This window comes from Hylobates moloch, unplaced genomic scaffold, assembly GCF_009828535.3.
Source record: "Hylobates moloch isolate HMO894 unplaced genomic scaffold, HMol_V3 SCAFFOLD_13, whole genome shotgun sequence".
NCBI classification, from domain to species: Eukaryota; Metazoa; Chordata; class Mammalia; order Primates; family Hylobatidae; genus Hylobates; species Hylobates moloch.
This window is the reverse complement of record NW_026652288.1, coordinates 95,377,365-95,401,157: the sequence shown is the minus strand read 5'-3', so window position 1 is coordinate 95,401,157 and position 23,793 is coordinate 95,377,365. Positions and strand designations below refer to the sequence as shown.

Sequence of the window (23,793 nt, the reverse complement as noted above, 5' to 3'; positions counted from 1 at the left end):
GCAGTGGCTCAAGCCTGTAATCCCAATACTTTGGGAGGCCGAGGTGGGAGGATCGATCGCTTGAGCCCAGGAGACCAGCCTGGCCAATATGGCGAAACTCCGTCTCTATAAAAAATACAAAAAATTAGCCTGGCGTGGTGGCGGGAGCCTGTAATTCTAGCTACTCCGGAGGCTGAGGCAGGAGAATCACTTGAACCCGGGAGGCAGACGTTGCAGTGAGCCGAGATCGCGCCGTTGCACTCCAGTCTGAGCGACTATAATCCAACTATATTCTCTTACAAAATGGCAGAATTAATCTTCCCTCCTTGTGACACCCCTGTAGTTATACATGCCTCTGGCAATTACAATCATTTTTTCTAATTGTTTAACGGTTCTAGCACATTATTTGTAACTTCGGAATAGAGATTGTGTCTGATTCCTGTGTATTAAGATCCGACCTTTTTTATTTTTATTTATTTTTTACACAGAGTCTCGCTCTGTCACCCAGGCTGGAGTGCAGCGGCGCGATCTCAGCCCACCGCAACCTCCGCCTCCTAGGTTCAAGCGATTCTCCAGCCTCAGCCTCCCAAGTGGCTGGGATTACAGGCATGCATCACCACTCTCGGCTACTTTTTTTGTATTTTTAGTAGAGACGGGGTTTCACCATGTTGGCCAGGCTGGTCTCAAACTCCTGACCATGTGATCCGCCCACCTCGGCCTCTCAAAGTGCTGGGATTACAGGCGTGAGCCACCGCGCCCGGCCGATCTGACCTTTTTTAAATGAAGACGTATTTAGGAAGGAAATATCTACAAGTAAGGCAAAATGAAGTACCCACTGTACGAACATTCACTTCTCTAACAAAGGAAAAACACAAAACGAGAAACTAACAAGGCGGAGAAAGGAATTGAGATTGGGGGAAACAGCATCTCCTCCCTCCCCGCACTCTCGGCAGGTTCCCTGGAAAGTTCTAGAAGGGATTCAGAAGTGGCTGGTGACATCACTGTGGCTCCGTAGGGCCCACCACAGCGGCCAAACGACACGCTAGCTTTCCCGCCTCATAGAGGCTCGTGAACGGGGGGTGGGGCCCTGCGAGGGGCGGGGCACGTCACTTCCTGTGCGGGACGAGGGGCGGCTGGAGAGGAAAGGCAGAGCGAGGAGGGGCGAGGCCAAGAAAGCGCGCGTTTCTGGGAGGGGAGGAGCCTGGCTAAGGAGCGCCGCGTCACTTCCGGTAGAGTTAGAGCCCGTGCGGAGGCGGTGCGGAGCGGTTCGGCTCTGAGCGGCTGGGCGACCGGCGCGTCGTGCGGGGCTGCGGCGGAGCCTCCTTAAGGAAGGTGCAAGAGGTTGGCAGCTTCGATTGAAGCACATCGGCCGGCGACAGCAGCCAGGAGTCATGAGCGACAGCGGCGAGCAGAACTACGGCGAGCGGGTACGTAGAGCTGCTGTAGGGGGCGGCTGTGTGGTCCTAGCTCCTTGCATCTTTTTCTAGGCCCATCGGCCTCGGGCCAGGAGGCAGGGGCGTTTTAGGCTCCGAAGTCTGAAGCCGGGAGGGCAGGCAAGGGAGACAGTATTTAACCAAAAAAAGCCCTTGTGGATAGTGCCTTAGTGCCTTTGGTCGTGAAGGAGGGAGGCCACCGGCGGGTTTATGTGGCTTCTGCCCGAGACGGCCGTTTTTCCCGTTATAAGCGGGGGAAGATGAAAATGGCCGCTGCGTCCCCGCGGTGTTGGGGGAGGGGAGCGATATCTTATTTCGGCGTTGCTCTCCTGCGAAGGTCCGCCGCAGCCATCTTGGGCTGGCGGGCTGGGCGCGCTGCCAGAGGCACAAAATGGCGGAGAAGCCGCGCGGCAACGCGGGCCCGACCCGCCGCGGGCCGCGCTTCGTAAGGCAGCGTGGTGGGGTGCAAGGAGACAGACGACGTTCTTTTGGGTCTTTGGGCTGGTGTTCAGGTTAACGAAGGACCGTCTTTGCCTCCACGGAAAGGACGGAGTCTGGGATGTCCTTGGGGCTTCTTAAGATGGAAACTAATCCGAGGCCGACTAAGTTCTGGGCCCGTTAGGTGGAGGGGATTGCGCGAGGGCTTTGTGTTTGGCCTAAATGAAGCGCTTTTCTCTGATGCTGAAAGGGCTTCCCAGGCAAGAATCTGTATCAGTATTCTATTAGGACAGACCACAAAGTCGCTAAGATGATTTTGGGGACATCGCATTTCCACGGGATTGTGAAGGAGAAATTGGCGGGCAACCATTTACGGCGCCGTTATTTCCTTTGTTTTGAGGCGTTCTAATACTCAGAACCACAGCGTGTATTGGCTACAGTTTTCTTTCCTTTAAGTTTCCACCTCTTAAAGGTGTTCAGTGAGAGTTGGTTGAATTGCGGGAACAAGACAGTTCTAGGGTTTAAACAGCATACGTAGCTAGCTGGTCTGTGGGGCCTCTGGGTATTAGATTTGGAAAGCATTGAATGATGCGAAGATACGAGGCTTGCTAGAATTAAGAGGAATCTGTTAGAAGGGTAATAGAAAAGCACCATAGAAATTGATTTTTAAGGCTGTTATGGGAATAATTTGTGTTTTTTTTTTTAAAAAAACAACACAATTTGTTGCCTAAGTTTCCCCTTGTTGGTAAAGCTACCTTAAGATCTGAATATGACTTATCAGGTAAATAAGACTATTAAATGTCTTAGCAAATTTTTGACTAAGCTTTTAGATGATTCGTTATTTTAGGAAGAAACTTTCACTGATGAAGCGTGAGTTTCCTGCGTAATTTTGGAGCCCAAACTGCTTAATTTGGTTTGAACTAATCAAGCCTTGCGTTTACATATTCGGATGAGCATAGAGTTTTTAGTTTTTGATGTTTTTCCCGAAGCTGATTGACTCCAATGTCACGAGTGTTTTAGATTTTTTTTAAGTTCTTGCTTTCTGGGTAAGAAAGTTGGAATTGAGCTCAAAAGTTGTTAAAAAGTCGTGACTTCTGATCGTTGGCAGTTGAACCTGTTAAAACTAGTCATTGGTGTTTGGACTGCAAAGTAAGCGATTTTCAAGTCTTGTTATTAAACAGAAAAATTCAATTATTGGGTACCTTTGTACTCTTCAGAAATTAGACTAAATGACTGGCTTCTGACTGGAGGAGCTCTCGGTTAAATACACGTGAAGAATGCTTGAGAATGGAAAATTGCCCAAAGAGTTCATTAGTATATTTTACGTGAAAAGGGAAACAATTGAAACTAGGTTCCAGTTTGAGACTCGGCTCGAGAAATTTGAAATTTTCTGATTGGTTGGTATCTTTTTACTAGTAAAAGTACACTGTTTTTCGCAATCTTTGAATTGTAGAGGGAGGTTAACTTAATGTGTTAAAAATTGAGATTTTTTTTTCTTACGTAAGAGTCTGGCCGAGATCTCTAAACTTTTACGTTGTGAAATACTTCCATATTGTTGTGTTTGGTGTTTGCGTGTTTGTGTTCCAATTGGAACCTTTAAGGGTTGGAATACACCTGAATGAAACACCTGTCTAGGCTTCCAAAGCAAGCTTGGGGTAACCATAAAGCTCAATGGAACAGTTTAATCTTAGACATGCCTGTGGTGTAAATGATGCTTCTCTGGAGCCAGAAAAATGAGTGTTATTTAACTCCAGGCTTCTGGACTGGGTCTTAATGTAAATCACTAATCTCTTCAAATCAGTGGAATTCTCCCTTATTTATCTGTCTCTAATCCAGACAACCCCACCCCTCTGTGCCCCACCTTTTCCAGTGACTGTAGGAGTTTGTTGTGTCCCTCCCCTTTAAGATTGGGTGTGTGGGATAAATTATTCTGTTTGATCCCTCAATAGAATACATTTAGATGAATATAATGACATTTAAAGAACTGGTGCGTCCCTCATCCCTCGTTGGTCTGTGGGCTTTATTTTTTCCCCCATCTCAAAGGTAATTAACACTAAAATCTGCCTGTAGGGGTCTAATTGGCAGACTTAACCTGATCTGGCCAAACCACTTTGAAAAGTAAGATCTCATTTTCATCTCCAGATTCAAGCCTCTTCCCCCCCAAATTGCTTGCATTTTGTAAAGGGGTTGACTAGCACCATTTCTTTGCAAAAAGAGGCACTCCTGGCCTTTAAGTCACAATTAAAAGAACTTGAATAAAAAGTTGATGGCAAGTTTAGAAGTGCAGGGTAATCTTTAGAGCCCAGTAATGGTCTCAGCGTATAGGGTGTGTGAGATTTGTATGTTGGTCTTGCACGCGGTGTAGTGTTCTGACCCTCTCAACATTGTAATGAGTTTCTACAAGTGAGTCTTTACTAAAGGAATCCAGAAACTAAGGAGACACTGATGTATGGACCAGATGTTAAAGAAAATGTTTTGACCCAGCAGATACTCTGATAGAATACTGGCTATTATTATTGTAGAACCGATGTGTTTGCAATATAGGCACGTAATCTTTTATCATTGAGATGAATAGCAGCATCTGGACACCAACCCATCAAACTGCCTTTCAAATTCTGCAGTTTTTCTCATCTTCTGCTTAATCTTGGGATGTCTTTTTATATTCCTTGGTTTTAGTTCCTAAACTCTAAATTCTAATTTTCAAAACTGAAACATCTCTGAATCTACTTCTTTCTAAAGAATTGTAGCCATCTCACCAAATTCCTTTAAAAAAGGATTGAATTGTCAAATAGGAAATTGTTTTGTATTGTGAGTCTGGTTAGGTTTATCAGTCTCTTGAAACCAGGTTGAAATATTTTTTTTCTTGGTTTTAAACAAGAATGCTTTAATATTGTGGATATTGTCTGGAACTAGAACGTGACATTTTCAAGCTGACATTACAAGTGATTTTATAAGGTAAGTACTACCGGTTTTGCCAAAAGGTTGAAGAGGAATTCAGGTGGTGGGGGAAGTGTTAATGGGATTTGCCTTACATAGCCTTTTTTCCTTCTTTCTCTACAATAAAACCCGAACGTAGGTGGTAAATATTAATGCTTTCATAGTTATTTTGCCCAGGACAAGGGCAGAGCTACAGTTGTGTATATTTCTTGAGCTTTAGCATTTTATGTTGATCAGTGTTTTTACATATGCGACTGTTTTCTTAACAAGGCATGGTGACTGATGTTTAGGAATTTTAAGTGTTCTGACCCAGGTTAGTATTGGGGGTGTGGGATATGTAGAATTAGATACTGAAATCACTTAGTATTGTTTTTAAACTGCAAACCAAAACAAGTTCTTCACTGTAGCAAATTATAGTCTTGAAATTCCCCCAAAATCTTTGCTTTGAATTGGGTTTTGGAGGTTACGTTGAGATTGATGTTATCAGCATAGATTGTTACCTGACAGTTTGGATAAGGGGCCCCTTTTTCTCCTTAATTTTTCTGGTTAGAAATTAGGTTAAAAGGTAGTCTTCTGAAAAAGTCAAAAGATACTTACATTTGCTTTTGTTGGGGAGTATTGAATGTTTTATGAATGTAAATTTAACAGTCTGTGCTATATTTGCAAGAGAGTTTTTATAAGCACGGGCCTACAACTAATTTCAGATGATGGTTTTTTCCAGACACTATTCTCCAGTTTTTGAGGATTTATCTATCCATTCACCCTTCTGGTAGACAGTTTGGCTGCCAGAAAAAAATATAGTCCTTATTATATTGATATGAGCATTGACCTTTCCGTAACAGGATTAATGAGTTTTTTTCTTTCCCTCTTTCCCAATTTTTAAAATATTGCCTTGTCAGTCAACTTAATGAGTTTGTGCATGTTTAATGTTAAATGGATTCTAGTTGTATCCCCTAGAAACATTTTAACAAAAATTGTGTTGATAGGACAAGTTTCTGTTTATTTCTAACTAGGGTCTCTTAACTAAATGTACATAACATTAGCCCAAGAGTTGGTCTTCTGGTTTTATAAAGTAGCCACTTGAACTTAGCTGAGTTGAAATAAATCTAATGTTTGTAATAATTTAGTAATGGTTTTGTTCTTAGACTATAAGAGAAGGAACCAGGTTAGGAAGGGGTAATGAAATAACAGCAGGAAGGTATCCACATTGAAAACAGTTGTGATAGCTAGAGCTATGGCCTCTATTCTTGTATCTTCTGCATCTAAGTGCCCTGTCTGTATCGAAGTTTTAGGAGGCCCTAAGGAAACCTGCTTGGGCATTCTGATTCCATGATTACATTTGTGCTGCCAGAAAACATTTCCCATTGCATTTTAGTGATGGTTATTTAAAGAAAACCAATTACTGTAACTCCCTTAAATAAAAACACATTTAAAATTTTTTGGATTAAATAAACAATAATTGACTTTAAAACTAGATTGGAAATTATCCTTTTGTTAGGAAAGACATCACAGCACTTGCCAGGTTAACGATGGTTGTCTTTATGCCCAGATAGGTATAAAGACTTGTAATTTTTTTAAACAAAGCCTTGCATTTTTTTCAGGAGGAAAAACCAGGAGAGGAAATAATTGACAATGAAATGAAAGATCATCAAAGTGAAATGTAGGATAACAAGAAAAACTAGCATGTTTTATGGAGGCAGTATTTTATTTTGTTTAGTATGTTCAACAGACATTTACAGATGAACTAAATTGAGTCTTTTTAATTATTTGAGGAGGTGAGCTATAATTTAAATAGTGCCACCTTTTAAAGTAGTATTTCTCCTTTGGACATCCAGAAGACTTAATATTTTCTTCATTGAGGGGGAAAATGTACAACAAAACTCTTTGAAAATACCAGTGTTGGATTCAAGTTTGTTCTGCTTTCCTTCATAGCTACTGGCATATTGTAGGTGGTTGACTTGATTTTGTCTTTTTATGATTCATACTATAAAATCTCACTAGAGCAGCTTTTCCAGGGGGTGGGTTACACTTCAGTTCCAAATTATCAGGTTCCCTGACACCGTCTTTCTACAGAGCTCTTTAAATACAGTACAAAAATGTGTGACGCTAAATACGTTTCTTTATCCTATCTAGACAAGTCACAATACTGTAAACCTCTTCAACCCTGAGCGTTTGTCATTGTACAAATGAATTGTCCGTGCTTTCCTTTCATGCACTTATGTATTAATGTGTCACTTTTTGACTAGAGGTGTGCTTTTGACACTTAACCTATTTTCTATTGAATATAATAAGAAGTGTGAAATGTAACTAGTAGTTCTTAAAATGTTAAATGAACAGTAAATGTTCAGTGGCGCACTTCACATTCAACTTAAGCATGATAAATCTATTTGGAGTAGAGAAATGAGATTGATTACCATATATTCTAGAACCAGCAGAAAACTATGTAGTTTCAGTTTTTTGAGCTGCATATTCTGGTTTCTTTTTTTTTTTTTTTTAATCCAAATCAACAAAGGGATTTTTTTTTTCTAGTTTCAGTTTTGGCACTGGATTTTATCCTGGAGTTTTAAAATATTCTTCATCCTGTTCTTTTTCTATTAAGGTTAATGTTGAAGAAGGAAAATGCGGAAGTCGTCATTTGACAAGTTTTATAAATGAGTATTTGAAGCTCAGGAATAAGTGAAGCTGAAATTTGAAAAAATAAAAGAAAGAATGCATGCTAATTATCAGACCAGAAGTCCCACTTGTAGAATATTGAGCAATTTGTGTGAAGTGGGGAAGATGAAAGAAGTCAGAATTTGAAACGGAAGAATGAAGAAAAGAAATAAAAATGAAGTTAAGATAAGAAGTAATCTGGAATCAGAAAGCACTACGCTAAGTAATTACTAGTCTGTTTATGTGTCCCTGTATATTTTGCTAAACATGCATGCATTATTTGTTTAATAGAGGAAAATATATACAGGGTAAAGAAGTGCCTTCCAGGGGAAACGTTTAAATTAGGTAATTCTGATTTTAACTGCTTAGTCAAATGATTGAAATGCAATTTTTAAAAAATAATATTTAGTAGTCAAGCACCAGGCAGCAGTGAGCTCTCCAGCATGGGTAACAGTGGGCTTCATGTTGTCCTCTTTAGATAAACTTTACCTATCTAATGTTGCTGGTCCTGGGGCATGAGTGAATACCTCCAGGGTTGGAACTGGTGGTCTTTGCCACCTCCCTGGACTCTTAGATTGCACTGACCCCTTTCCTTCAGTACTGAGCAATGTATAGTAGAATATTTTCTGTTAAACGATTTTCAAAAGAATGTCACCAGGATGGTTATGGAACCAAACCCCCAAAATCCAAACAAAGCATTGAATAAAATAGTTCCCTTTGGCATTAGTGTGTTAGTTTTTTCCATATGGCAGTAGTGGAAATCTGTGAGCATTTGGGCCCTAAATTTAAGATGCATATTTGCTAAATACACAGGGATGGTTTTTCAAATTCTGTTTCTGTTTAATGCCTATTTCAGCTGATTGACTAGGATTACTGATAAAATACTGTAGCTTCCCCTTAGAAGAGGTGGGTCACACAGGTGAACAGGATAGCTAATACAAATTGCAGTAGTGGCAGATGCTTTCATTCCTATTTCTCCTTTTCTGCTATCAACATTTAGCTATTGTAATGTTAGAGGTAAAGGTTACAAAGTAGCTTTATTCTGGTTACCCATCCCTACCACTTATTGAGGAATTCAACCCAAAAGCAGTCCCTTCTTTTCTGTGTGTTTTGTTTTAGCTGAGTAGAGGGGTCAAGTGATTGGTGTAACGTTACTTTCAGTTGAATGAGACAAGTACACATATCAAAAATAATACCCAGTAGTAGCCAGCCAACAGTTTTACTACCCAATTGAGAATGCCAAGGGTATCATCTCATACATGTCTTCCTGAAATAAACTTTCTCTGAGAGTTGTCAGGTCTTCATGCTCTTGGAGAAAGTGACTTAAATGGCATTTCTTGGAGAATCCATTTTCTGATGCTTTCAGGCCTGTTTATTTCTGTATCTTGCAAGCAGAAGAAAATTTTCTTTTGAGAAGTTTTGCATTCCTTTGTCAAATTTCTTGCCATAGATAAACTAATGATAACAAATGTTATTTTATGTTCCAAATTACTCAAAGAGCAGGCAGGAAACTGAGGTAAATGTGTGAATTAATATTACATTTTAATTCCAAGCCCATGGATTCTTTTATCAAAAAACCTGATAGGTCCTTGGGGTGCAAAAGAGGAAAAGACCTCTTAACCCCCAGCCCACTAAAGGAAAGAAAGCAATTTGGAATCTGGTTATGACCCAAGCTGGATAGACTTAAGGTGAGAAAACATTGCTAGTGGACCATTGTGTCCATTTGTTTTTGTTTTCCCCCTTAACCAAAACATCTGTGGGTCCTAATGTGTCTCTTCCTCGGGCCATAGGGAAGATGAGGAAGAGGCCGGGTTCTGTTCTGAGAACAGGCAGTGTGTGAAAGACTGCCTTAGTCAGAGGTCTGATTAATGCTAGGGGGAGTTAAAACAAGGAAGGGGATGACAATGTTTCCGAAAGATACCTTTGCCAAGGGAAAAAAATGAGTAGGAAGCATGTAACTTCTGAAGTTGACTAAGTCAAGTAAGTCAGACTTAACTAGTATGATAAACAGTGTTTAAGAGATGCAGTGTTTATGAGCCACTGTTTTAAATCTAACAAACTACATTCAGTTTTTAAAGTAATACAGGGATTGGATGGTTAGTCCTTCTTTCAAATACGTTTTTGTAAGGTGGTTGCTGTTCTCAGAATAGGGAGATGTGGATTATTTTGTTGGAAGGCTAAGTATGTTGTATTTTTACTTGATGTATTCCCTGCAGGTTTTGTGTTAGGATGTGGCTGAGATCCAGTCTGTGAGAGCTTGATTGATTCCCCGAGCATTTTTTCAGGGAAATTTTGGCTTTATTCATGCTAATTTTCGTTTCATGGTCCCTTTTTTTGAGGCAGTGGTGTCCAGTTCTGTCTGTTGGTGTGGTTTTAATGTGTTGACCATGTCAGCCCTGAGAGTGGAATTTGAAGTATCCTTAGATTTAGGGACTTCCTCAACTGGGTTTATAGATTTGCCTGTCTGCATTAAGATTTAAAGTTAATTATGCTTTCGATTTGGGTGCTAATTTTAGGTCTTACTTCTTGTAGGCAAGTTTTATTCCCTTGCATATATATTTCCCAGCCAGTTAAATGGCCAAAATAATTTCAGAAAGCTTTAACTTCTTTAAGAAAATATCCCTGATAAAGGTGGAGACGTTTAGGTGTTACGCAAACAAGTATCAGTATAGAAAGGAAGCCTTTGCATTCTGGTATTTCCCTTATTCCTGGCCCAAGAAATGATTGCTTACAAAATATATCTGCATAGTCCGTTAGTTTTGGAGGCTGAGTGAAAACTCCTGTGATTTCAGTAATATTGTGTCTGTGATCTGCTAGATTTAAGTCTTATTTTCTAGGTTAGGAGTACTGTCTCTTCCCTCAGTGGACAGGCTGCCGAAGCATCTTAGCTTAGAATAAAGGCTTTTCTGTTAAAGCCAGGAGCTTAAAGAGGATCTTGACTTGACCCATTCTTCCTTTATACTCAGATTCCTGGGCCGACTGATTTCTGTTAACTACAGTTACTTTATTGGTAGTCTTAACTGTTACTGTGAAACACCCATATTCTGCTTTCACTTCCTGAGAAAATTGTTTCATTTCCATTGAGGTAATCTTTCTAGTGTTGGAGTAAACAGGCTTTTAGCAACTTTTGTGTTCCCCATTTCTATATTCTCACCTATATTAATTTTTGCCTGTGGTAAAAATAGCAAAAACTACACCCTCATTTTTGAGACTTCCTCCTTTGTCCATGGAGAGAAGGGAAGTGTCCGTTCAGAATACTTAGTAGGGAATTCCAAGGGATTGTTGTTAATTGGAATCCCCAGAGCATCACTACATTCTTCAACCATTTCTTGATGTTAAAGGCAGAGCTGTCCTCATTAATAAAGAAGGGTATCATATTTTTCTTTTAATCTCTTTACAGTCACTCATGGAGGGAGGTAGAGGGGAAAGGCTGTCACATTTCATGTCACCCCACCACGTTTTATGATGGCTTTGAAGTCATTTGAACGTTTCTAGAGTCATCTGGGGCCTAGAGACCTGAACTCATTTTACTGGATGAGTTAGCCTTTCCTTCTCTGTTAAACCTCAAACCTTAATTTGTCTCTTCCGTGTTACATTATGTTTTCCCAGAGCATTAAAGGATCATCCAAATTTTCTCCATTATGTTGTAAACCACAGAACTATCTTCTAAAGTGTTTTGAGCTGTAATTTAGAATAATCCTCTACTATCCTTTCAAGAATATCCAGAATATTCTGAAGATGTATCACACAAGGAAGTCTCTTGTGATTAAATTTTGTCTGAAAGCTTCACCTTTGATTCATGCCATATAGTGACTTACTGTAATACTGCCTCCTTTTGAGTCTTGCCATTTCTGCTCTCTGGAGTAGAAAGGCTCACCAGGCTTTACTTCGTCTAAGTTTGATAACCTAAAGTAAAGGTTGCCTTGATAATTTTACCTAGCTATCAGACTGACTAGAAGTAGGTTCTGTCCTTTCCTCATCTACTGTTTTGGTGCCTTGGCAGAACTTTTCCTTGGTTTCATTACTTAGTATACCCTTTTGTTGATTGACTATGTGTCTTTAGCTCGTTGGTGACCTAGTTATCCTGGTTACCATTCCTTTGCTATTTTTCATTACAAATCCCCCCTTAACCTGCCAGCCAATCCCAGTTTTGGTTGGGAAAGCTATGAGTACACAATATTTACCTAAACTTTGGCTTTTGTATGTGGTTTCTATACTCTCTTGCTTCCCGGGCCCTAGGTTAGGAGCTCCTGATTTAGCTGCCCTGGTTTTAATGTGTACTTAAGTAACTAGGTAAGTTAGGTTAATTCCTGGTTTCCCATAAGTTTGCCCTGGCTCATCTCCGTTTAGCTGGAGAAGCTGTGGAGGATCTCTGACACCCTCTCTACTCTTATTTGTGTATAGTTCGCTGTTCTGTTGTAGCCCCATCTGGTTGCTTTCAGTTTTTTAGGGGGCCTCCCACCATGGTTAGATGCAATAGGGTTTTACAGGGTTTAGTGTTCTTCAAGCTAGCCTTTGCTTTCCACTAGGTTTCTGCTTTTCTCTAGGACTTGAAACTGAGATCATCATCTTTATCTCTTTTATCACTGAATTATAAGTAGTAACTTGAAAGGTCAAGGTCTTTTTAAAAATCAAGCATTTTTTTAAGTAAATTATATAAATTTTATAGGATTTTGTTTTATTGATTGCAACTTGATTGAAATAGGTATAAAGTATAGGTGTCATAGTTAATAAGGTTCCGTCTCACCCTAGTCTTTATGGAGTAACATTCTGAAACACAGTCCTTGGACAGTTCCCTTAACTGCTTGACTTTGGCACCCCTTTCTGAAGGAAGTGGGGTCAAATAACTCTTATCCCTGCTCCAAAAAGGTGGAAGAAAGGACAAGTTAATTGACTTATGTCATTTGGAGCAATGAAACTATTAACACCAGGTATACTCAGTTCCTGCCCTTACCTACATTTTCTTATCTTGGAAGGGGATTGCTGTCCCTCACCATTTATCTCACAGCAGCTTATTTGTTTTTAAAGTTGCCCAGAAAGTGTGCAAATTAAACTTTTAACATCTACGTGTAGGAATCCCGTTCTGCTTCCAGAAGTGGAAGTGCTCACGGATCGGGGAAATCTGCAAGGCATACCCCTGCAAGGTCTCGCTCCAAGGAAGATTCCAGGCGTTCCAGATCAAAGTCCAGGTCCCGATCTGAATCTAGGTAAGAAAGACTGTCTTGAGATTTCCTTGTTACTCTTAGCTCTGAAATTGGTGCGTGTTTTGTAAACCAGGAAGGTAGAGAGGGTTAGATTATTTGTTGGCCTATTAAATATTGGCACTAGAAGTGAACTTAGGTTCTGGGAGGCAAGACTAAAAGCGGTTAAGAGCCTGGGCTTTTGGAGTCAGGGTTCTCTATTTTTGCTGGTTTGGGCAGATTATATAACCTTTCAGCTTTAGCTTCTTCATAAAAGGCAAATTAGTAATATAGTACCAGTTCTTCAGGGTTGTTGTGAGGATTTACTGAATGTAAGTAAACTGCTTACTAGTATGGCAAATATACTGCAGAACATTGGCTTTCAGTAATTAGAATTCTTGATAAATAAGTATATACATGGTGCGCTTTTTCTTTTTTTTTTTTTTAATGTTGGTCAAGAGTAGGCTATATATACATCCTGGTTTGCCTGGGGCGATACCATTTATGCCTGTGGTCAGGCATAATTAACAGCACCCCTTAAATAGTCCTGGTTTTGATGACAATTTAGAGTCACTCTAGTTAGTCAGGAGCCACTCAATTTTTTTGTTTTTTTAACTGCTGGGGAATACTTGTGATTTTGTTACTGTATTAAATTAATGGTGGGCATAATGGGAGACAGAAAAGTAGAGAATGGTCTTCTGAGGGGGAAAGATGCGCACAAGCCAAGCTAGTAAAATGCTGCATGCCTTGATTTGTAAAAGATAAGTAATATGTCTTTAATTGGAAGAAATACTGGAGGAGAGCTTGTGGTTTTTAGAACGCTTCCTAGCAAAGTTGAAATGACTAAATAATTAGAGAAGAAAAGTATTGATCCTACTAAATTGGTAACCATGTTAGCATATTCCTGCATTGTTCCCTCTTTTGGAGTTTAACTTTAGAACAGGTAATAAAGAAGACAATATTTGTTTTCAGTCGTAACCTTAGGAGGTCTTTGTCTTGCAGGTCTAGATCCAGAAGAAGCTCCCGAAGGCATTATACCCGGTCACGGTCTCGCTCCCGCTCCCATAGACGATCACGTAGCAGGTCTTACAGTCGAGATTATCGTAGACGGCACAGCCACAGCCATTCTCCCATGTCTACTCGCAGGCGTCATGTTGGGAATCGGGTAAGATGAAAAACTGGTTTTGAAGCAGTGAACTGCCTAAATTTACTTTTTCTTAAAGTTAGAGCTGATTGTGACAATACAGCTTTAGCAGTGGGTGCGTGAGTGAAATCTTCAGAGGCTTTTTTAGTGTTTGGAGAGAGTCTTTTAAGTTAATCTTCCATGATGGGGTCTGCATTTGGGCTACCTGTCATTTAAGCATAATACTGACACAATGGTGTAACTCCTTAGCCCATCATAAAAAAAACTTCGACTGCATTACTATACTGTACTATGGTATTAGTACATTATTTCAAAATACAGTTCTGTGCTAACTAACGTTAACTCTTTCCAGGCTGCATAAACCTAATTAGATGCTCTCCCGACTTTCCCATTTACTTTGAAGCTAATTTCTTTTGGGTGTTAAGGCATTTTTTACATTTCATGAAAGTCTTCAAATGAGATGATATTTATTGTGATTTCATTGTATAATCCAAGTGGTTTAGGGGGAGGGTGCGGGGTGGGGGGACTTAATGTTTTTTAGAGTTGAGTTTTTCCCTAGTAAATTGTTTATGAAATAAATGGAATCTTTAGGTAAATTCAACACAGCATCTGGAATGTTAGCAACATGGTTCACCCTTTATTCTTTCCTCTTGTCATCTTTTTTTGAGACAGGGCCTCACTCTTTCACCCAATCTGGAGTGCAGTGGTGCAATCTCAGCTTACTGCAGCTTCTACCTTCCAGGCTTAAGCGATCCACCCACCTCAGCCTCCTGAGTAGCTAGGACTAGAGGCAAACACCACCACACCCAGTTACTTCTTACATTTTTGTAGAGACATGGGGTCTCATTGTGTTGCCCAGGCTAGTCTCAAAACTCTGCTGAGCTTCAAGAAGTCCACCAGCCTTGGCCTCCCAGAGTGTTTGGATTACAAGCATGAGCCACTGCGCCTGACCAACTCTTGTTTCTTATGATTGCAAGCTGTTCATGACCTGTAAAATGGTTTGGTATGCATCCCCTCAGGCTTCGTTTATGTACATACACTTGTGTATTGTGTTTCTAAAAAAATCAAACCATACATGCTCATGTTTTTGGCAATTCAGAGCATTCTATTGAATGGAAGGTGTGTCAACATGACAATTTTTTCTAGCTGATAGACACAGTGTGGTTCCAGTTATCCTTGTATGTCATGTTATGAATATGTGAATTTTTCTTAGAATAAATTCATAGAAGGAAAGATGCCAGGTTGCTTTTCGCCAGCATGAGTGCTTGTTTCCCTACTTAATTCTAAGGTTGAAATTTTTTCTTTTGCATTCTTTGCTACCCATTCCCAAAAATACTCGTAGTACTTGCTGTAATTTTGTAATTTCTAAGTGGTGTTTGGTCTAATTATTATGTACTTTTCTTGTTAGTAACATTTTGGCTAGTATACAGCTCCCTTTTTAAACAACTTTGATTTTATGACAACTTTTCCAAAGTTTAAAACTTTTTTTTTTCCCTAGGCAAATCCTGATCCTAACTGTTGTCTTGGAGTATTTGGGCTGAGCTTGTACACCACAGAAAGAGATCTAAGAGAAGTGTTCTCTAAATATGGTCCCATTGCCGATGTGTCTATTGTATATGACCAGCAGTCTAGGCGTTCAAGAGGATTTGCCTTTGTATATTTTGAAAATGTAGATGATGCCAAGGAAGTAAGTAAAAGTCAACCTGTTCCTTTGTAAACCATCAGTTCTATTGTTGACGCCAAGTACCAGTGACCAATTGCTAGGATAAGGACAAGGACAAGTCAGTAATACTTCGAACTTTTTCTCCAACCTCTTGTGGAGACTCAAGATACATGCAGAATAACAGAAAATTTTGTATAACTTGGGGAAGTTGGTCCTACCACCTGCTTTATTAGCTGCCACCTGTTGGGGTCAACTATACCCCAATTCCACCAGGATATGTAGTCAGTGTTTACATCGGGTTCACATTCTAGAGTCAAAAACAACCAAAAGCGAAGTTATGCAGAAGGAAAACATTGTTCCGTTTTTGGCTAGTGAATGATGTCATATTTGGATTTTGATTTGTCTTGAGGCAGAATATAGAAAGAGTCAAGATGTGATATGTGGGGCTAGACCCCATTTGAGAAATTCAGATTTTAGGTACATTAAGAATGGTAGCTAAAGTCGTCTCCAAGTATAGAGAACAGGAAGAACTGAGAAACGCTTAATGACAGACGGAGTTTCACTCTTGTTGCCTGGGCTGGAGTGCAATGGCGCGATCTCCAGCTCATCGCAACGTCCGCCTCCTGGGTTCAAGCAATTCTCCTGCCTCAGCCTCCTGAGCAGCTGGGATTACAGGCCACTACACCCAGCTAATTTTGTATTTTTAGTAGAGACGGGGTTTCTCCATGTTGGGTCAGGGTAGTCTCGAACTCCAACCTCAGGTGATCCGCTCCCCTCGGCCTCCCAAAGTGCTGGGGGATTACAGGTGTAAGCCACCGTGCGCGGCCACCCATTTCGTAATTAAGTTTTTGCGGTAGGGTCATAGCTCTCGGAAAAGAGCATAAATTTTATCTTACTCTCTGGTGCCAGAAGCTGCCTGGGCACAAACACTAGTTTGAACATCTGAACTAGAAGATAGCATAGTATTGGAATTAGAAACAAAAATTCTATTTAGGTGAAAGGATGTTTCCTCAAATTATGAACAAACTTTAATGTCTTTGAAATGGGGTATTTTTTTTTTTTTTTTTTAATGTATGCTATTAATACGTACTCTGGGAAAAGGAACTATATGTATTAAGGCTTTACTTCAGTCTTAGCTTTTGGCCTCCAGAGAAGGGCTAAGAAAACTTCCAAGGGTTAAATAATATGTTCAGGTTTCAGTCATAGGATCTCAGTCACAACTATTTAACTCTGTTGTTTTAACCCAACAGCAGCCAGATGAATGAGTTGGGGCCGTATTCCAATAACAGATTATTTTGGGGCATTGGAATTTGGATTTTGTGTGTTTCTTCACTTGTCATGAAATACTATTTTTCCCCCTAGTTATTTAAATTCTTAGCTTATGGGTTATACAGAGACAGCCAGCTGGCCAGATTTGACCTACAGGCTATAGTTTGCCAATTGTGTGCTGCTTTGGAGCTGGAAATACTGTCAGGATTATAGTTAGATAAAATAATTGTTTCAAGTTTTTATGAGTAGCTTTTACAAATGAACATTTAGTGGAGGGAACAACCATTTGTAAGTTGTAGACCTTATGTTCTGGCTAACATTAAGATAACTTAACGCACCTAACTGAAATGTCCAGTGGGACCTTACTCATAGCCACAGGATAATTAGTGGCTTTGTTCAGGATGTATATAACAATTTATTTATCTTTTGAAGGCTAAAGAACGTGCCAATGGAATGGAGCTTGATGGGCGTAGGATCAGAGTTGATTTCTCTATAACAAAAAGACCACATACACCAACACCAGGAATTTACATGGGGAGACCTACCTAGTAAGTTTATTTTCAAAATAAATGGCAATTGTTTACTTGTCAGAGAAACACTTATATTAGTGGAAAGTCTTCAGCACTTAGGTTTGTGCCATAAACTTGACTGTTGATTAAGTGCTCATTAGGGCATTTTTCTCATAGTAGAAGTTCAGCCATTACAGGTAAAACCGTAAATCTTAGTCAAGTGCATTTTTAAATTTTCTTTTTTGTTTGTTGTTGTTTAGTTTTGTTTTTGTTTCGTTTTGAGACTGAGTCTCGCTCCGTCGCCCAGTCTGGAGTGCAGTGGTGCAATCTTAGTTCACTGCAACCTTCGCCCCCTGGGTTCAAGCAGTTCTCCTGCCTCAGCCTCCCGAGTAGCTGGAACTACAGGTGCACGTCGCCACGCCCAGCTAATTTTTTGTATTTTTAGTAGAGACAGTTTTTCACCATGTTAGCCAGGATGCTCGATCTCCTGACCTCATGATCTGCCTGCCTCGGCTTCCCAAAGTGCTGGGATTACAGGCGTGAGTCACTGCACCCAGCCTAAATTTTCTTCAATAGAGCAAGGTGACAATATTTTTGTTTCCTCTTAGAAATATGTGGGATACGCAAACTGATTGACCTGTGGCAGGATCTGGGTGCCTCCTTAACCGAAGATTTTTAAAAATAGGTTTACATATATTGAAACAAGGGAAAGGGCAATGTTTGCTCAATATAGGTGAGAATTTTAACAGGAATAATGTTCATTTTCCAGTTAATGTGTCAGACCTACTAGTAGATATAAAAACTCATGCCCAGAAAGATAAGGAAGGTCACCTGATATTTTTTTCTTCATAGTGGCAGCTCTCGCCGTCGGGATTACTATGACAGAGGATATGATCGGGGCTATGATGATCGGGACTACTATAGCAGATCATACAGGTAAGTTATGAGGTAGAAAGGTCAACGTCTGAATCTCAGTACAGTGTACAGAGCAGCACTATGCTTAAGTCTTTGTTAAAAGCTTTGCTTTAGTACTTTTACTCTGAGAAATGCAGAGTAGAAGCTTAAATCAGATTTTAAGGTTCTGTGTCTTAATGTGTAATTGGATTTCTGTTCAAATATTCTAGAATATAAGTGGGATTTAAATGATAACTTGGAATATTAATAATAAAATGTGTTTTATTTTTAAACATTGAATGAGGCTGGGCGCAGTGGCTCACACCTGTAATCCGAACACTATAGGAGGCCAAGGCAGGCAGATCACCTGAGGTCCAGCCTGGCCAACATGGTGGACCCTGTCTCTACCAGAAGTAAAAATTAAGCCGGGTGTGGTGGTGCATGCCTGTAGTCCCAGCTACTCGGAAGGCTGAGGCAGGTGAATCACTTGAACCCGGGAGGCAGAGGTTGCAGTGAATTTAGATTGCACCACTGCACTCCACTCTGGGCAACAGAGCGAGACTCTAAAAAAAAAAAATGAATAGATAAAGCAAAATTATAGGCTGAGGCGGGGGGATTGCTTGAGCCCAGGAATTTGAGACCAGCCTGAGCAGCATAGGGAGACCTCTACAAAAAAATGAGGCAGGAAGCCAGGGAGGTTGAAGCTGCAGTGAGCCAAGTACGCTCCCACCTGAGTCTCCTCCCCCAGAGCAAGACCCCACCTTAAAAGAAAAAAATATAGCCTCTGTCTTAGCCTTTTAAAAGCAAATTTATAATGGCTTATAAAAGCAAATTTCATAAGCCATTTTGGAAAGCCAACACTTTTCAGGCAGTTTCTTGGAGTCTCTTAATGCATGCATCATACACTGAGGGCAGGTAAAACTGATGCCTTGAAAGAGTCCAGAGAATAATTTTAAAGACGTTAATTTAGTATGACAAGGGTATGTGGTTTTTTATTATTGCCAAAAGTTTGGTATTTCGGGGTTTGGGTAGGGAAATGTCAGTCATAGTTAAAGATATCTTTGAGAATACTTCCAAAGATAAAAATGAAGTAAAATTGTGACATTTTGGTCCTCGTCAAAATGTGTAATTTGACAAGTCAAAATAATGTTAGTAAGTATTGACCACAGTTGTCATTGATAATGGTATTGAGGTATGTGGATGTCTTTTTTGTGCATTATTTGGTAATGTTTAAGAAGTTAACAGTTGTCAATCATTGTCTGAAAGTGAGTCTGTAAGTATATTGTTCAGCATTTTATCACCCATGAAAACCCTTTTTTTATTAAAAGCATCACTCTGTTGAATGGTACTAAAGGTACAAATTTGTTGGGGCTGAGAAGATTAAGCTGTTAGTTTGACTTTTTTTTTTTTTAAAGAGTATTTACTTAGGAATGTTCTGTGTTCTAATACTACTCATTTCAGCCACCAGAGAGAACCCTATGCCAGTTTCTAAAAAGGGTGGCAAATCACTTGACCTGCAAGAAACATCTCATTCATGCTCTATGAAAGTTTTTATTTTACTAAATGAATGACATAATTTTTTAAGACTTACAAACTGAATGCATGTTGCCTTTCTGTCTTCACAGAGGAGGAGGTGGAGGAGGAGGAGGATGGAGAGCTGCTCAAGACAGGGATCAGATTTATAGGTATGCCAGGAGAGGACTTAGCATCTGTACAACAATATAAAGCTTCACATAAAGATGTTTGCCTACTAATGTTTTGGTAAATTATAAGTGGAATACCCAAAATCAGACTGTTTGAAGCTCGTGAAAATATTCTAACGGAAACTAAATGTGTAAAGTCTTTGTATATTTATAAAAATTGGGTTTACAGTAGGTTATTTAGTGGTACCATTTTATACCGTGATGAGGTACAGTGATGTTAGTCACTGATAAGAACTCATTTTTTTGTCATTATGTTCTTGTAATACATTTTCTTTGCTTTTTGTAAGCATCTCAAATAGCACATGAACATTCAAGCCAGCCTTTTTTACACAAAGCTAAATCCTGAAGCACTTGTGAAATTAGTTTTGGGTGTTCACGAGGGTGCTGTTGGAATTATTTAATGGTATGGGAATTTTCTCATTTTTATTTTTAATTTTTGGAGGCAGTGTTGCTCTGTTGCCTAGGGTGGAGTACGGTGGAGCAATTTGAGCCCACTGCAGTCTCTGCCTCCCGCACACAGCCAATTTTTTTTTTAGTAGAGACAGGTTTTCACCATGTTGTTCAGGCTGGTCAAACTCCTGGCCTCAAGTGATCCTCCTGCCTTGGCCTCCCAAAGTGCTGGGATTATAGGCGTTGAGCCTCTGCACCCAGCCAGTAATTTTCTTTTACCTCTCTTAACATACTTCACAAAATTTAAAAGGTAAGCAGATTAAAATATAGCAAGGATTATTTGACCTGAAAGTTATTAAGAGTGCTTATTTGACACTTGGGCCTGATAATGTGCTTCATTCTCAAGATTTAAACAGACCTTGAAGGTTCATGCAGCTTTCCTTTTTGTGGGAACTGATGAAAAGGCAGTATATATAGTCATAAATTTATATGTTTGGTCTAATTGTGATCTATTGAGACTTAGACAATCTTGACATTTGTTTATAGAAGGCGGTCACCTTCTCCTTACTATAGTCGTGGAGGATACAGATCACGTTCCAGATCTCGATCATACTCACCTCGTAAGTTTTTATCTTAATATGATTGTTTATATTGTAGTATGGCTTGCTCTGATGACAGTGTATTCCCTTTTGCAGATAATGGATTGGTTTCAAATAGTTTTATCTTATGCCTATGATTCCCCACACACCCTGAATGTTTTTTGGTTCAAGAAAGTTTGTGGAAATAACCCTTAGAATTCTATTATTTTTTAAGAAAGAAAAATTGGACAGCCTCCTGAGCCAGAGTAGGCTCAGAGACTCCTGTTGTTCCTAATTGAAATAGTAAATAATATATTTCCACCATTTAGTAGCTTTTCAAGAGTCCTTAAAAATTTTTGGACAGCACAGAAACATGGATTACTTAGCCCTTTAGTTCTCAGATTGAGTTATGTACTTCCCAGCAATTTCTGTTATTTAACATTGCTATCTCATTTCTGGTGTAATACTTACATGGAAGTCTTTCTCTGTTTGGGGGTGGTGGGGGTCTGATACATAGGAATTTCTTAATGGCAGAATATTCTGAAATTCTCAGCGTTGAAGTATACTTGATAATTAGTTCACTTAATATTAAAGCATGTTCATTCTTTTTTTCCCAGGTCGCTATTAAAGCATGAAGACTTTCTGAAACCTGCCCTAGAACTGGGATATTGTTTGTGGACAATATTTTTTATTGTCTCTTGTTTAAAAAGTGAACAGTGCCTAGTGAAGTTAGGTGACTTTTACACCTTTTATGATGACTACTTTTGGTGGAGTTGAAATGCTGTTTTCATTCTGCATTTGTGTAGTTTGGTGCTTTGTTCAAAGTTAAGTGTTTTCAGAAAAGTATGTTTTGCATGTATTTTTTTACAGTCTAAATTTTGACTGCTGAGAAGTTTCTATTGTACAAAACTTCATTTAAAAGGTTTTTCTACTGAATCCAGGGTATTCTGAAGATCGAAGCCTGTGTAAAATGCTACCAAATGGCAAAAAGCAACAATAAACAGTTTGATTTTTACTTTTCTTTCTAACATATCAATGCTTAGCAGAACTATTCAGATTGTCAGTAGTAAATTTAAAGACAAATGCCCGTTTTCCTCCAGTCCATGAAACATACCATACTTATATACCTGCAACTAAGTGTTTAAAATTATGCTCTGTAACTCTGTACTGCTAGTATTAGAACTACAAATCTTAAAATACAGCCAGTGCTTAATGCTTATATCAATGTGGATTTGTCGGCTTTTATGTAATCTGTAATATGTATAGCAGGAAATACGAAGAGTTACACAGTGTATGCCTTAAAAGGCTGTTTCTTAAAGCTGTTACAAGGGGATAATGGTATTTCAACTAGTTATCAGCAAGTGACAATACATTCCACCACAAATATACTCTTGTTCTTCTAGCTTTTAGACTATATGAAAAAACCGGGTGCTTCAAAGTACATGATAAGGGAACACTACACCTGTGTCATGGATGAACTGAAGACTTTGCCTGTTCATTTTTTAAATATTATTTTCAGGTCCTTTGCTTACCAAAGGAGGCCCAATTTCACTCAAATGTTTTGAGAACTGTGTTTAAATAAACGCAAATGAAAAGAAAAGTGTTGGTGCAGCTGTTCACAAAGAAGTGTTCTTGTTCTATTACTTACAATTAGAGTTCTTCTGTAGTTTAATCGTTAGGGCAATGTGTTCCTTGGGCTGAGGTGTATCTTTGCTGTTTTGGGGTGGGGTGAGGGGGGGATGGATTTCTGTATTCCTGGAAAATTCAGAGTGCATAAGTAGGTATTAGAGTGATCTCCACTTGGGGATGGAGTTACAGTAAATAACTAGACTGAGGGTACTTGCAATACAGGTTCTTAGTATTATTTTGCATTTAAGTAATTTTCATGACCAATTGGAGGGATGTTGCTACAGGTGGGTTATTTTGTTGCCTTGCTAACCTTTATTGCATCTAGGTATTAGTATGTTTCAGGTACTTTGGGAGGCACTTTACATATAATCTTTAGCAATGAAATGTTGTAGAGTAACTTACCTTAGTTCAAGTAGCTGTTGAAGTGGCAATGCCACGATCTGAACCTAGGTGATCTTAGTCCACAGTTCTCTTAATATGATGTCTCAAATCTGGGTAGCTGGGTGATGGAAAATGCCAGTAATGGAGCATAGGCAGTATTGGCAGGTCTTAATTTGTAAAACTTACTGTCCAGGGTGTTTTCAGTGTCTGCCAACTTTTGGTAAATTAATATGCTTAGAGAACTGCCCTTAGGTTTGTTTCTGATAAGCGTGTGGAAACAACTTAGTATATGCCTGATGGGTTATTTCAAATTGTTCTCAATGAGTTTTGAAACAAGAATTTGTAGTATTTACGTATGAAGTTGAGTTTTAGGATGTGGTCCCAGAGGGGGTTGTGTTATATAGATGGATAAATTAAAGGCTGAGAAACCTCGTTTTATCGTGGTAGTATATACTTTTTGAAGGTATCCTTTCCTGAAGTAACTACATTCTCCACCATTTTCTCCCTAACCAAACCTCTCCCCATCAGTTAACTGATGGCTTTAGGAGTTCATGCTTCTGATAATCTCGAACATAACCCTCAGTTTCTATCCTAAAGCCTGAGTTTTAGCCCTTTCGTTGTGTAGCCATCTTTATCCTGCTGATTGAAAGTTTCTTTTTTAGGCTAGTTTGAGTTATTTTCTGGCTTTTGGATTTGAAAGAATTTTAGCTATTTGACATGGCTACGAAGAGTGTTAACAGGCAAAAGACCTTGAGGAAAATTTGGAATTTTACCAAGTTGAGACAGACTGAAAAGTAGTGAGACGAAGTGGTAGTCTTTCGATGTGCTGTAATGCTAGTCACCAGTTTCATGAAAGGGAGGCAGCAGTAACCCCTAGGTAACTGCTGCCATGGGCAGCTGAATCGGACAAAAGCCATGGGAAAGGATAAATTTGAGTCTTAAAGTTACTACTGCCTCAAGGCAAAGGGACTTGGAGGCTTTTATATGCCAGTACAAACAATCCATTGCTTATAG

The 23,793-nt window shown here is 39.5% G+C and overlaps 1 protein-coding gene across 2 annotated transcripts; it reads left to right on the top strand.

Annotated features, from left to right (window-relative positions):
• Positions 1-1,201: 1,201 nt before the first annotated feature.
• On the top strand, positions 1,202-22,369 carry TRA2B (transformer 2 beta homolog). 2 transcript variants are annotated; one of them, XM_032171834.2, is made up of 9 exons: positions 1,202-1,406; positions 12,513-12,646; positions 13,622-13,784; positions 15,262-15,450; positions 17,128-17,243; positions 18,057-18,140; positions 19,724-19,783; positions 20,738-20,811; positions 21,387-22,369. In XM_032171834.2, the coding sequence occupies exons 1-9, from the start codon at positions 1,371-1,373 to the stop codon at positions 21,395-21,397; spliced, it is 867 nt and encodes a 288-aa protein (XP_032027725.1). In that variant the 5' UTR covers positions 1,202-1,370; the 3' UTR covers positions 21,398-22,369. The 2 variants fall into 2 exon arrangements, with proteins under 2 accessions (XP_032027725.1, XP_058282256.1); XM_058426273.1 differs by lacking the exon at positions 1,202-1,406 and adding an exon at positions 7,387-7,662.
• The last annotated feature ends 1,424 nt before the right edge of the window (positions 22,370-23,793 follow it).